Raw genomic sequence first — 14,213 nt, 5'->3', positions numbered from 1 at the left:
AGTATGGCAGCCGAGCTAGCGCGGCTAGTTTTTCCCGGGATATATCATCGGAGAGGATGAATGAACCCGGCAATTTGTTAGGAGCGCGGGGACCGAGCAACCGCGCTGCCGCTACTCAGGCCCCATTATCTCCGCAATCTCTCTCGCCGAGAGAGACCACCAGAAGTCGCGGTCGAATGGAAGGCGAGCAGCCCCTCCGGGGGCCAGCCTCGACTATAATACGGCATAGAGGATTCTATTCTATAAAGCAAGATACGGCGGCGCGTAATAAAACCGGGAAGAAAGTGCCTCGGAAGTGTATCGCGCTTCCTCTCCGAAGAGCCGAGTTGGGCTCGCCACTTTGGAAGACGTATTATAAAAGCCGCGCTCTCTGCAATTAATTCATAATTTATTACCCTCGCCGATCTTGCTCGGCATCTTCACCGCGGCAACGCGCGATACTTGAATTAACGATTTAATCGATTTATTTTATTGCTCTTTCGTCCAATGCTCCTCACTCACGCGCAATTACGCACAATAAAATATGTGCGGTATAAAATATTCTTTAACAATAGTGCTTGTGCTTTTATGATGACAGAAGTACGTGAAGTCAATGAAATTTTCATCTCTAAGCATACATCATTGTTCAACAATTGATTCTAAATTAGAAAGTTAATGAAATGTTAATTGCTATATTATTAAAACTACGCCACGTAACTCGTTATTAGATTGATAAAGAGTTGAATATATTTTACAAGAACGTGTTTTTTTTCTTTTTTATATCTCTAACACATTTGTGTGCACGCGATATTTAATTATACCTGATATATCTCTTTGATGATTATACTATGATATATTTAAGCACATCCTGATATAGTATGTGAAAATAAATATAAATAATTAAACGAATGTAGCAAAGGAAACGTGAGTCTCCATTATTTTCATGCGACCTTGTTTTCAAATCCCATTTACATTTATTCCGTTTCAAAATTCAATCGAAGCTTAATGCATTTATTAAAATATAATCATGCTTCAATATCAATTATATTGTTCGTTTGTGCAGTGAAATAAGAAAAAACGCGACGTAATGAATTTTTTATGAACACTTTCGTCAACTTTTACAATGTTTCTCCTTTGCATACGCCGCGATCCCTCATCTCGGCGAAGTAGACTCCACTTTCGTTCGATTTAACTCTTTTTTTCTCTCTCTCTCTCTCTCTCTCTCTCTCTCTCTGAAACTAAACGTCGATTCCGCCGTATAATTTGCGGGTATAGAAAATGCGAAGGAGAGCGCATCTCTTAGAGATCGCGCGCAGGCTGGATTTAAGAGGTAGGGCAGGCTCGTAACGTATATAAAGGGCGCAAGATAATCAATTACCCCGGCTACCCGTCTTCCCGAGAGCAATAACATCGGCCGGCTGTTGCCCGTTTCAGGTCGTGTACCTGTTGCGCGCGCGCGCGTACATTTAATAGCATCCCCCTAATCGGCTACGCCCGATCGTAAGGAAGGGATCATCCCCGCCCCTCCCCCAACGCTTGTACTTTTCCGAAGAACGAGTGCGATTCGAACGGTTTCAATTTAAATCTCGCTTTCCGCGCTTTGATAATGTTCATATTTTTTTTTTTTATATATTTCGACTGTTGAAAAAAAATTTCAAGAGAAATGCAATGGTTTACGATTTTATTATAATCGGAAATTTTAAATTGAAAAATTAAGTAATGTCTGGGATTATCTAAGGGATAATATCATCGCTGTAAAATTATCGTTGTAAATCTGTTTCTGTAAAAGTATTATTAATCGCACATTTCACATGTCTAAGAATATCACGTGCATATACCTGTTACTATTGCGTATAAATTAATAAAATTCAAGGTGAAATATCTCTCTTAAGCGAGGGAGAAAAATCCAGTAGCATAAAACACTATTATGACATATCTATCTGATTATGATCGCATTAAAAAGATTGTACGATCGTCATAGATCGAATCTCGATGCCAAGAATGTATATAATATATTTCAATCAAGGACACGATTCGATCACCGTGGCACATTTCTCTCATGCCAAATCACAGAGTAACTTTTCAAGATTTCTCTCTCATCCTAGTTCTCCTTCTGTGTCTCTCGATAATATCCGCAAATATATATATAATATGAGGAATGAGGAGGGTGTGGAAGAGAAGAAGGACGGGCGACGCAGGAACGAGAGTTCACGTCCCGATATATTAAGCTGGATATCCCGCAGCGGACGTTAAGAGGCTCGAAATGGCGAATAAATGTTCGATCATAAAACGGTCGGCGTGGCGCAGTGCGGTGAGCCGTATCTTCTAAGGGGTAATAGCGCGTGTGATACGCGACGAGAGAACGCGCGTGTAGTCTTGGCCGTTCCTCGTGTCCACCTTCCCACCGTCCTCTTTCCCGGTCTCGCGTTTCTCGCGATAATATAGCCGTGTATCCGAGCAATGTGGCAGAGCTACCGAGTGTACAGCCGTGAAATATGTATATGCTGTTATTACGAAATGGGGAGCGCAGCGATGCTAATCGAGCACTAAACTCTTTTGTCCCCGTCTCCTTCTCAGCTTCGTGTTTTTTCTTTTTTTTTTTTTTTTCTCTCTCGAGATAATAAAATTAGATCTTAGAATGTAAAAGCGATAGCGGGCAACATATGTTATCATTGTTTAAATTCTATTGCACTATTTTTAATCGTAACGTATATACATTGACGACAACAAAAGACACAAGCCTGGTCCTTGTCACAGTTTTGTTAGTAATAGTCAATTTTGTAATATTAATTATTTTACTTTACCTTCGTAAGATTAAAATTTTTTTCTCTCTGTCTCTCGCCTCGGTTTCTTTACATTTATATATATATATATATATATTTCTACATCAACTTTTTGCATTATTCGCACCTCGTCGAACTAAACAGGTTTTCAAGATCTCCACTAATTGTTTTATTCGATGTCCTACTCGGGCCTTTGACAGATGTAACGTTATTACATTTTATTCATTTCCAATTCGAGAAACACAAAGAGCAAAGATAAAGGAGAACGGGCGCGTGAGAGAGGAGATGGTACGATAGAACGAAACGAAGACGAAGTAGAAACGAGGTACGAGGGCTAAAGGGAGGAGGAGGGAAAAAGGGGGAGAGGGGAGGAGGAGGCGAGGAATACCCTCGGGCTCGGCAGCATGATTACGAGCCGCAATTATGTCTCCGCCGGCTGCCGGCCACGTAGAGGTCGTCGGGTACAGTAGATCACGAAAGTTTCTCGGATAATCTCGGATAATATTTGCTCATTTTTTTCCACATTAAAATAACAGGAAGCATACAATTTTTGAACAATTTTAGATATTCTTCATGACAGCAAAGTTTCTTCTCGCTTCTTTCTCTCTCTCTCTCTCTTTTTCTTTTGCGTTTCGAAGAACATCACAGCATTTTAAAATATATATATATATATATATATATATATATATATATATATATAAAATATGTTGATACATATGTATATAGGCTAGATTTGTGCTTGTTATAATGCTTATGATATTTGATAAGAGTTTGAGGAAGGGAAGAGAGAGAAAGGAGGACGTTAAAAACTCGAGGAACTGTGTGATTCACACTTCCTCTCACTTCATCTTACACTATTAATTCCTCCCGTCTAGTCGACAGGAAGTAGTTGATCTTATGCTTAATCACGATACCGTCTCTGGGAGACGGAAGTTCCTTTCCCACAATCCGATTCGATTTGCTAACCGCTCCTAAGTATATACGCGTCTCTGATTTACATTATTCTGACAAAGTAAAGTACGGTCGTTTTAAAGACGAAAAACGTTAATCTTAAATGTTTAGCGCGCCTTTTCCTAAATTTCTAAATATTCGTATTTTATTTCCTCAGCTCGCGCTTAATATCGATGACGAAGAATTGAGAAAACGTATCGCGAGAATTTACATAGCTTACAAAACATTTTCGGAGAGTGCGTTGACCACCAATGTTCTCCATCCGGACAAACATCACTCTTTCGATATTTTTCACCGATAAAGTGATACAGCTTGTAGCAGCCACTGTACCGAACGTAGATCCCGGGAAAGAGTCGGGGTAAAAGAGAAAGAGAGAGAAAGAGAGAGAGAGAGAGAGAGGAGGGGGGGGGTGATCGAGCGAGTGGCCGCGAGCAGGTAAAACGAAGCACAGTGCGCGGAACAGACCTGTAGGGAGACGAAGCAGATGGTGAAGAAGGGGAAAATGACTACGTAAGGATGATGAGAGAGAAAGAGAGAGAGAGACTCGAGTACCGATCTCGATAAAAAAATATATTGAATAAAAAAAATCGTTGGATCAGACATGGAGATCAGATCATCGCAATGTGATCAAAGAGATCGACAAGAATCGATCAATGAATCATAGATGAGAATCGGTCGGAGGATAAATGAGAAACGAAGACAATGGATCAGGTGAAAGATGCAGAATGAGGAGATAGAGGAAGGAAGGAGTAGAAACAGGTGCTAGAGAAACCCGCGAGGGAGAAGGAGACATCGCGCGGGAGATGGAGAGAGAGAGACGGAGACGGACGGGACAAGAAAAGATAAACCGACCAGCTAACATGTGCCAGGAGAACGGTGAGGGGAAGAGGCGGAGGAGGGGGAGGGGGGGAGCGAGGAGGAAAGGACGGTGGGGTAGAATGGACCCACCGTGAGGCACGTTCCCACGATCTCATGAATGAACTCGCGTGGCTACTCGCCTCCGTGGTGGGGTACGCGCTCACCTTGCCTCGCCGTCGTCTTTCATCCTTCGCTCGCCGTCTTTCTGCAGCGAGAGAGAGAGAGAGAGAGAGAGAGAGACGAAAGCGATGCTGGCGATGAACGGACCAGAGACTGAATTTTGAATATCGGTTATGCGGGATGAAGAACTCTGGATCGACGCAAATCGAGGAAGAATCGACGTCTCGGTTAAATAAATATCGAGTTCATTGTATTAATCTTGTTGGAAACATATTTATAATTGCATCACCGGGTATATAAAAATATCCAAAAGTATACAATTACTTGTATACAAATTATTTGTATTAAACATGGTTATGTGAAGAAAATTATGTTCTATTGTTCGTGTATATAAAAAGGATGCATATAATAATGTTGAAGGATAAATAATGGAACATAAGAGGAAAATTATATCACAGCATCTATTGTCGATGTGATCATACTTTGCGCTTTATTGACTCGTTCAATTTTTGTAAGTTGCCCTATATAAAAACATGGCGCGTTCGAACAATAAAATTTCGTTATTTTCAGAAAATTTGAATTTCCTGTTTTGGAACGATGATTAGATGCTCGAAAAAATAACGCTCGCGACTTTCGATATCCAGATAAATTTAACGAGTCAAATAATAATAGACTTTTTACCTTGGATCTAACAGTGTCCGTGCATTCGAAGCGGGCGTTGATTTATCCGTATCAATTCGTGCTGGGGAAACCATTTTCGTAACCTCGCTGCCGAGCCGCTGCTTTGACTCGGAACCGTTACCGGGCCAATAATTATCTCCACCAGATCGATGCCACCGTCGATGGAGAAGACAAACCGGCTTGTCGAATCACGTGAGAAAACAGGAAAGGCAAAGGAGGCATCGCCTCGATTATTATGAGTTCCTGGTCCACCGTCCACCCTCTTTCGCTCTCCCGGCTTCGCGTGAATGTAGCCGAGTCGCGTGGCGCCACGTGACGTCACAACCTGTTGCCATCCACTGCCCTCTCTGCCATCGTTTCGCTCTATCTTCCCCCCTCTTCCCCTCTGTCCGTACGAACGCGCGCGCGGATGTCACTTCCACAGCATATATCGTCCTTATATGTTTTATGCTTCTCTCTCGAGTCACGCACGGAAAATCGCACTTGCGATTCATAAATTAATTTCTTTCGCACAAAATAATCGAGAATAATATGCGAGAGTTTCAGGCAAGATTCGGACACTTGACAATCTTGGATGAATTTCTACGAAAAAAAATTGCAATAGTATATTGAAGAGAGATACATTGTTCTAATTCAAAGTAGACCCGATCGAATCATATTATAGCAGACCGTGACTTCTCTCAAGACTTCAAAGGGGAAGAATAAAATCGAACCTCGAAACTTTCCATCGCGGGTGACGCGCGCGCCCTTCCGGTTCGGAGCAGTCCCGGGGAATGTCCTACTTTATCCACGGCAGATACATCGCAACGTATTATCCGTGGCTCTACCTATCGGTAATCTATCGAAGTTGCGGCGACAAAATCCGGTAAACAGGCCGATAGAGGTAGACACCCGTACTCACTGTCAGCTGATCCAGCCACTCGTCCTTATAGCTCATGCGGAGCATCAATGGCAGCGCTCTTTATTTTTCACGAGCGCGATCCTATCTTTAATCTCGCTCGATACACACTCGCGCAAATCCACCAACTACAATTATAAACCAAGCGCCGTTTCTCGCTCAACACCGTCGCGGTATAAAGCGAGATGAAACTAATTATTCAAAGCACGTTATAATCTTTTCAACGCGCGTGAAAGAAGAAGTCTTTTTTACATTAAATTCATAGAATAGATGCTTCTCTTATATCAACTTGGAAAAAAATAATTCGTTATATTAATCTTTGTGCGATATCGAACTGTTCCTTTACACGAGGAGGGAGATAATCATTTAAGTAAGAGTATAAATCAAACTGTCAAATTTTTCGACTCAATTAATCTTGGTCCATACAAAAATACACGCAGAGATAGAGCGTAATGATGAATAAAAATATTTTCTAAATTTGCCGTCAAATATAAGATGTAGAATATATTTTAGAATCTGTATGCGATAAATCTTTCTTTTTATGATCGAATTATGCAAAGCGACCCCCCATTGTCATTCCCAATTAAATTATTTTGCGAGAAACTATCGGATTTTCTCCTCGACAACAACGAGATCAATATACATATTGTATTAGTTAGAGAAAAGATAAAACGGACCTACGCAAGTCGTTTCAATCGTGAGGTCAACATCGATTCGTACAAACAACGAACAATATCGAACGAGCGAAACAGACGAGAGAGTCTCGTTTAAATCGTTATTATATTTTTATCATTCTCTCTTCGCTCAAGACAGGGCGTTTATTAGATCAATTGGTATTTAACCGTTTAAATTCACGTAAAAATAGGAAGATAAGAAGCGAGGACATAATAAAGTTTATAATCGAGTCCTCTTGAGAATTTTCAAAATTTATCGTGCAAATATTATAATTAAAAAAAAAAAAAAAAATAAGAAAAAATATACAAATATATTCCGCAGCAAATATAATATAGAATTAATAAAAGAAATAATTTCACGATAAATCTTTTCAGTTTTTTTCATTGAATATCAAAGCATATGGCGGGAAATTATATTTGAGGGAAACGGCGCGTACCTCGAGATGAGACAAACAACCGGTTCGCTCTCGAGATTGCGCCTTTGAAGGCGCAGCATCTGCTAAAGGAAGAAAGCCAGGCCCCGGCCGGGCAACACTCGAACGGGTCTGTCCAGAAAGGCCACGCAAACCGCGAGGAGGGTTTGTTTCAAACTGCAAATCGCCATCGCCGACGATCGAGGACGTGAGAATCGTATCTGCCTCTGATCTCGGTTAGATAGGTAGGTAAGCAAAGCGAACGCCAAGAGAAAAAGAGAAAGAGAGAGAGAGAGGAAGGGGGAGGAGGGGAATAGGGAGGAAAGACGGTAGCATGAATGTTGCGCGGGAGGGAGAGGGAGCTCGACCGCACGCACAGCTGCGGTTACGCATTTCGCGCGATATACACTAAGCGTCATAAATGTTTCCCCGGCGTACTGGACGTTTCCATTTAGATAGATGTTTATAAAAAAAAAAGTAATAAAAAATAGACAATGCGCGCACGTGGACAAATAGTTTGACATTTCTTTTGTGTATATATATATATATATGACAGGGAGACCGAAGCATTGCATATATTTCAAATTCAAGATTGAAAAATGAATAGGAGAATTAAATTCCGTATTTCATAAAAAGATGTGTGTGTATAAATATAAAAAAAAAAATGTATATATCGTATATTTTACATATTTACAAGAGATTAAAGAAGAAAGAGAGACAAAGACATTGAATGTTGGTCTCTCGCGAGTGGGATTTATTTTGGACAATCTATTTATAAAGATACGATACGCGTACGGATAATAAATATATGTATAATAAATCATTCATGGCGCCTAATGTACCGACTATAGCCGGTGACTTTTCCTCTCCTCCTTTTCTCACCGAAAGGACTCGCGCATCCCCCCGTCTTTCGCCGCGCCGTCTTTCGTATATTCTCATGTAAGGCTTCGCGAAATTTCTCTCTCTGCCACACTCCTTCTCCCGACAACGCCCAGACAAATTCGGATTCGCACACGTCACAACTTAATCTTCTTTTTTTTTTCCAATCCCTCTTCGTCGCTCTTTAAGATCTCTCGGAATATTTATTGATTGAAATTGACGAGCTGCTATGATGATAACAGTCATAAAGTCGGCGTGGCACAGTTATTATTGCGGAATAAAAAATCCACGCGAAAGATTTAAACTCGCAAGCTTTCAAAATACATATGTCAGATTTTTTTTTTTTATATATAAATAAATACGCGAGTGAAGAATATATTATAAAATTTTGAGAAATATAAGATAAAAACTACAGAAGTTTTATTTGTTTACTTTCTCATACGTCTCGTAGAAAAATTTATGTAAATTTACTATTTTTGACTTGGAGATACGTGGGGGCATGTCGATTTACGATTAACAGACGAAGGCACGAGACAAAAAGATAAGAATATACGCGGTAGCGAGGCGGGACCCTTTAGTAAGTCGGAGCACGTAATTTAACGAGCTTCGATCATCCGGTGTCGATTTGACTGTGGAATAAATGGGAAAGATACGTTGGCTCTTGTACTCACGGAACTGACAACAGTGAGTTTTTTTAACGAAGAATTAAAGTTTACATGATTACGTTATTCAACAAGTAATACGTGAGGAAATAGATACAAAAATATATAACAGATAAATTTTAATGTTTTGCAAAATTTTCAAATCACAAAATCAAAACATCAGTCTCAGTAAATCTTGAAATAAACATTGGTATATTGTTAATTTATCGAAAGTTTTTCAGGCACTTGTTTCTAATATCGGTAGAAAATTATTTCTATTTAAAGGCAATTTTATCTAACAATGATAATAATAATCTTTTGGTTTTAAGAGACATGTTAATTAACAGTTTATGTGCTAAAAGATATGAAAAGAGAAAAATAACATACTTATGTTCTGAGACAATTAAGATGCAATTAAGATACGAAGCAATTTACACATTTAATGTAAAATATTAGCGCAAACGTGAAATCTAGAGTCTGAGTAATACGCGTACGAAAAAAATTTTTACATTTTACTATTTTAAGTCGAGCTTTAAACAGGCATATCTCGTATTTAAGTATTGTTAAGGATAGTATCGCGGTGTGACTAAACTTTCCTCGAAGTTCCTTGGCCCGACACGCTCTTTGCCACGGAATTCGAATTCATATTTATGAGGCGACATATCTTTACGAGCACGCGCGCGAGAGCCGGAATTTATCATAGTGTTGAATTCGTGACACGAGTGCGTTACGGTGTGCGCGACGACGGACAGCCACATAAGAAGCGCAAAACAAATCTCACCATCGCGTCAATGTCAAGATAGACAATGGCTATTTGCATAAAACATTATCTACCTACCGTCTATCATCTATGGCAGCGTGTTGTAAGCAAAGATCGAACGTTCGATCGTCGGACAATAGTGTTGGGGATTGTTATGAAAAAAGCGTGTGGAAAGTATGGATCTATAGATTATTACCGCGTAAATATAGTGGGAAATTCAAAGAACGATTGTGGTAATAGTTGATATATTTGAGTTAGAGTACGTGATATTTATGTTTCTCTCTCTCTCTCTCTCTCTCTCTCTCTCTCTCTCTCTCTCCCTCTTTCTCTCTGCCTAATATTATATATTATAAAAAATTATATTTGCATTATAATTAAAAAAAATATTTATCGATTGGATAAAAAGCGGTTTAAAAAAAAATTGACATTTGTAAATTTCTAATAAATTGTAAACGTAAATATCAAGAAATGAATATATATTTTACACAAGTGTCGTGGGCCGCCTGCATTCCGTTCTTAGTTATGTGTCTCTCGAACTAGACATTACGTCATGTGGTAATCACATGTCGAACTAATATTCATTGTAGTCGTTATAGTCGTTAATAGTCATTAACAATTGGCCGTTCGCAATTTAACACAGTGTGAGATACAGATCAAGTATTGGTATGCGAGTGACAATGAATCTATCTTGAACAATTATTGGGCGCGTATAAAGAATCTCTCGCCGATAAGTGACATCATGTGGCAATATGTGGTTCACCGCACACCAAAAGTTAAATAACACGCGTAATAAATCGGTTAATTATGTGTGATTTATCCGTTTAAATTGCGTTATTACACGGTCGTTATTACGGTATAATCGCTCTGTACTATCCAATTGAAACCCCACGCTCTTATTTACACATTGCTTATGTTCTAATTGCTAAATGCGTGGGATACGTTTCCAACTTATAGATAGATTTTTTTTTTCTAACGCTTGTAATATTCTTGACCGGCATTGGTATACTTCCATTTTAAGTAACACGGCAGAAAAGATTGGAGCAAAAAGAAATTTCTCAGTTTGTAGCGTTAACGTTTTATATATAGCACAAATGGTAATTGTAGCATATGCTAAAAATATAAAAAATGTTTTTAAGACCTTTTGGAGAATTTATTTAAATTTATTTAATACACACGCGGGAAAATAAAATGTTTCGCGGAATGTTTTAAAATTATGATTATTTGAACACAATGGCTAAAAGATTATTTTGACGAATAATATAAAACTATTTGAGAAGATTAAAATATCCCTCATAATATTTTTAATTTAGACGTGCAAGAGAAAGAAAGTGGTAAATTTGAGAACTCGGGCAAGTATAAATAATTTCAATGTCTACACCAATAGAAAATTTTCGGCATTCCTTTTATTTCATTTGCAAAACTAACACTATCTTCTTCAAAAACGTAAGAATGTTAAAAAATATCAATAACAATATATAAAATATTTTTTCGATTATTTAAATACGCCACATCATATATACTTTTTCTCTCATTCCTATAAATATCTGTTTTATTCCTCTCTCACATTTCTTTCTCTAGAAATTTTTCAAGTTTATTCGACTAATAATACACATATAATCAACAAATGTTGTTGACGTCTCTTATCGCGCAACAACTATTTAAAGAATGTAGTTTGTTATCCGTCTGCCTCGGATGTAATAAAATAAATATTTATAAGAACGATTCATATATGCAGTTCGTGATTGCGCATCAGCTTATCTATTAAAAAAAGCTATTAAAAAAATAGAATCACTGAAAAACTCTCATATACCCTCTCGAAGTCGAATAAGAGAGCGGATAAATAGGTGGGGGCGACGCATCCGACGCGTACGTGCAGCCTCATACACGTATCCGAAAGAGAATGGAAGGCGGAGGCGTTCAGTGGGGGGGCTTTAATGAGGATGCTGCTGATTATCCAATTCGTAAATTCTCGCTACATTTTGATCGTGCACGACGAGCCGCGAGTAACAAGGATGACTCGCACTGCTAGTCGACATGGTACAATCGTCCTAGAAAATTTCGCTTTCCAACATGACAAAACTCTTCTCTCCATTTTATTGAGAGTTAATTCTTATCACACGTTATTCAATGTAACGGGAATAGATTAGTATAATATTACCATTTTTGTGAGAAATATTGTTGAAATTTGATTTTATTACGCGTCTTTATCTGCGAATAAAATTTGTTACATTTTTCTTTTCGGTTATTGAAAAATTAATTTTATAGCATGGTTCTTCTATCCTAATAAATTGTACATGAGAGAAATGTAAACTATTCTCTCGATATTATTTTAAGAGAAAAATACATTATTTTTTTGAAAAAATATAAATAAAACTCTAAAAAAATTTATATGTATACTTTTTCTATATATAATATATATATATAGGCGTGTAAAACTTATATTGTTTACTATAATCCTTAATTAGTAATATATAACTGTTACGTTAATTTTCAAACTAGCGAGAAGAAGACGATTTATTCGCAAGTTGAAGTCGATGTGTAAGATAATGTTTTAAAAAATTATTAAATATGTTATCGTAAAATAGCTTTGAACAATTATTTTTTTACGTCTATGTTAAAAGTAGAATAAATATTCCGACCCAGTATATTTCGTTTGATATAGTGCACTAGATGCAATACAACTTGCGCGATCTAATTGAACAAATAGTATATGTGTGTAAGTGCAGTTCGCACTCTTAGCTAGCTGCTCGTATTATGCTAGCGTCATCGGGTGTAAGTGTACCTTTAAGTGTCGAGATCCAACGTTAACACAACACTATATCGGAATCATAGTCACTCTCGTATTTCAAGAGGCGACTTTGAAAGAGCTGATTTCACTTTTCTTCGCATTATCACTCTGTTCCTTTATCATTCCGAGAAACCGCGCGTTGATATATCTATATACATATATATGCAAAAATACTTCACAATTTTGCAGTGTTTGCGCAATTTAAAATAAACTTTTCCTTATTAAAGATTACAAAATGTCTACGTGAGCGATATATATATATATATATATATATCGCGTTTTTTAGATGACAAATAGCTTTTAAACTTGGCAAAAAATCATTCTACGTCCGTGAGTGACTATTCAATGGGAATATTAAACTGGATTATTACACTGTCTGGACAAATAGTCTCGTAAAACATTCTCACGTTGTTGGCACGTGCTATTATTAACATGATAAAATATTTAACAAGAAAGAACTACAAGCCCCAAAAAATTATCATATTATGAAATTGAAGAAAATGTCCTATAAAAAACTGCTAAACATTTAAAGATTGAGAGATCTTCACAAGAGAGATACAACTTCTTCAAAAAGTATTTCAAGGAGAGAGAAAATATTTTTAATAAATTTCTCTGCCCAATATAAATTCCCAAATAAATTAAAAATAAAGTATTTAATAATCTAAGTTTTTTTACTAATTCAAATAATATATTTAAATAAATTTAAATAATAAAATACTGAATATTATTAGAAGCTATTATAACATTCTTAAACTGTTTATATGTAAATTATGCTCTTTAAAAATTATGTTTCGACTGAGAGGACAACTTGAAACATTGAACAACATACTGATTGTAAAAACTCACCTAAGGAGCTTTCCAGATCAGAGAGATCCGAGACGGAGGGTACCTTCTGCATCGATGTGTCTCTACCGGGTAGGTTCGGCACCAGACTCTCTTCCTCGGCATCGGAGAACAACTCTTGTTTCAATTTCGTCATTATCGTCAGCATACCGCTACCATCAGTAATACCGTTGGCCAAAAAGCTGCCCATGCTTCGAACATCGCGCTAGTAAATAAAAATACAAGTTATTAACTTAAGTTGACATACACGCACACCGCTCGCTTTTTATCTACGTAAAAAAACAAACTATGCCGCGATAAATACTGCGTATCTTTTTACGGTAATATGCAACAAGATTTTTTATTATGTTTGTGCCAATCGTTTAACATTCTTATCCAAAATCGTACAAAGTATAAATATTTTTCGATGTAAGAAGAACAAAATTCACGTAAGAATTTTACGTAGTCAAAGATTGAATATTAAAAGAGGCAAAGTAAAGGAATAACGATTAGCTGCTCTCGACAGTGAGGAAGCGATGCACATTACTTGTCGAGGAAGAATGGAATAAAGAAAAGAAGGGGTCGCAGCTCGAAGAGGAAAAAGAATGAAGAGAGAGTATGCTCGTGCCGGCGATATATAGTCACGACTCGCTTGACCTTCGTATGAAAGACTTCGAGTTGAATGAAACGCCGCGATGGAGTGTGACGTAACGACGTGTAACGCGCGCGTGTCGTGATCTAGTACTACGAGGAATCAATGAACGTGACTCGTACGGGAGAAATTTAGATAGTCTCCTCGACATGCGCAAACATATTCTTTCTCTGATCGACTTGAAAAAAATCCTTTTGCTTCAATGAAAAAACAAATGATGTTATCTACTTTGATAACATTATATAAAACTTCAAAACTTCGAGATATATTCGGCTATAATCAAGATATTTTAAAAAGATATATATATATATATA

The 14,213-nt window shown here is 37.6% G+C and overlaps 1 protein-coding gene across 5 annotated transcripts in view; it reads right to left on the bottom strand.

Moving 5' to 3' along the window:
• Positions 1 to 14,213, bottom strand: part of LOC126848786 (ETS-like protein pointed) — a 98,223-nt gene that overhangs the window by 70,640 nt on the left and 13,370 nt on the right. For 4 of the 5 annotated variants that reach the window (XM_050589981.1, XM_050589982.1, XM_050589985.1 and 1 more), the window contains one exon: positions 13,272 to 13,473. In XM_050589981.1, coding sequence (XP_050445938.1) covers positions 13,272 to 13,473 — 202 coding nt within the window. Of the gene's footprint in view, positions 1 to 5,372; positions 5,653 to 13,271; positions 13,474 to 14,213 lie in introns of those variants that run through there. The other variant, XM_050589986.1, reaches the window with a different exon arrangement.

The sequence above is a fragment of the Cataglyphis hispanica genome, chromosome 4, assembly GCF_021464435.1.
Source record: "Cataglyphis hispanica isolate Lineage 1 chromosome 4, ULB_Chis1_1.0, whole genome shotgun sequence".
NCBI lineage: Eukaryota > Metazoa > Arthropoda > Insecta > Hymenoptera > Formicidae > Cataglyphis > Cataglyphis hispanica.
This window is presented reverse-complemented; position numbering and strand designations above follow the sequence as displayed.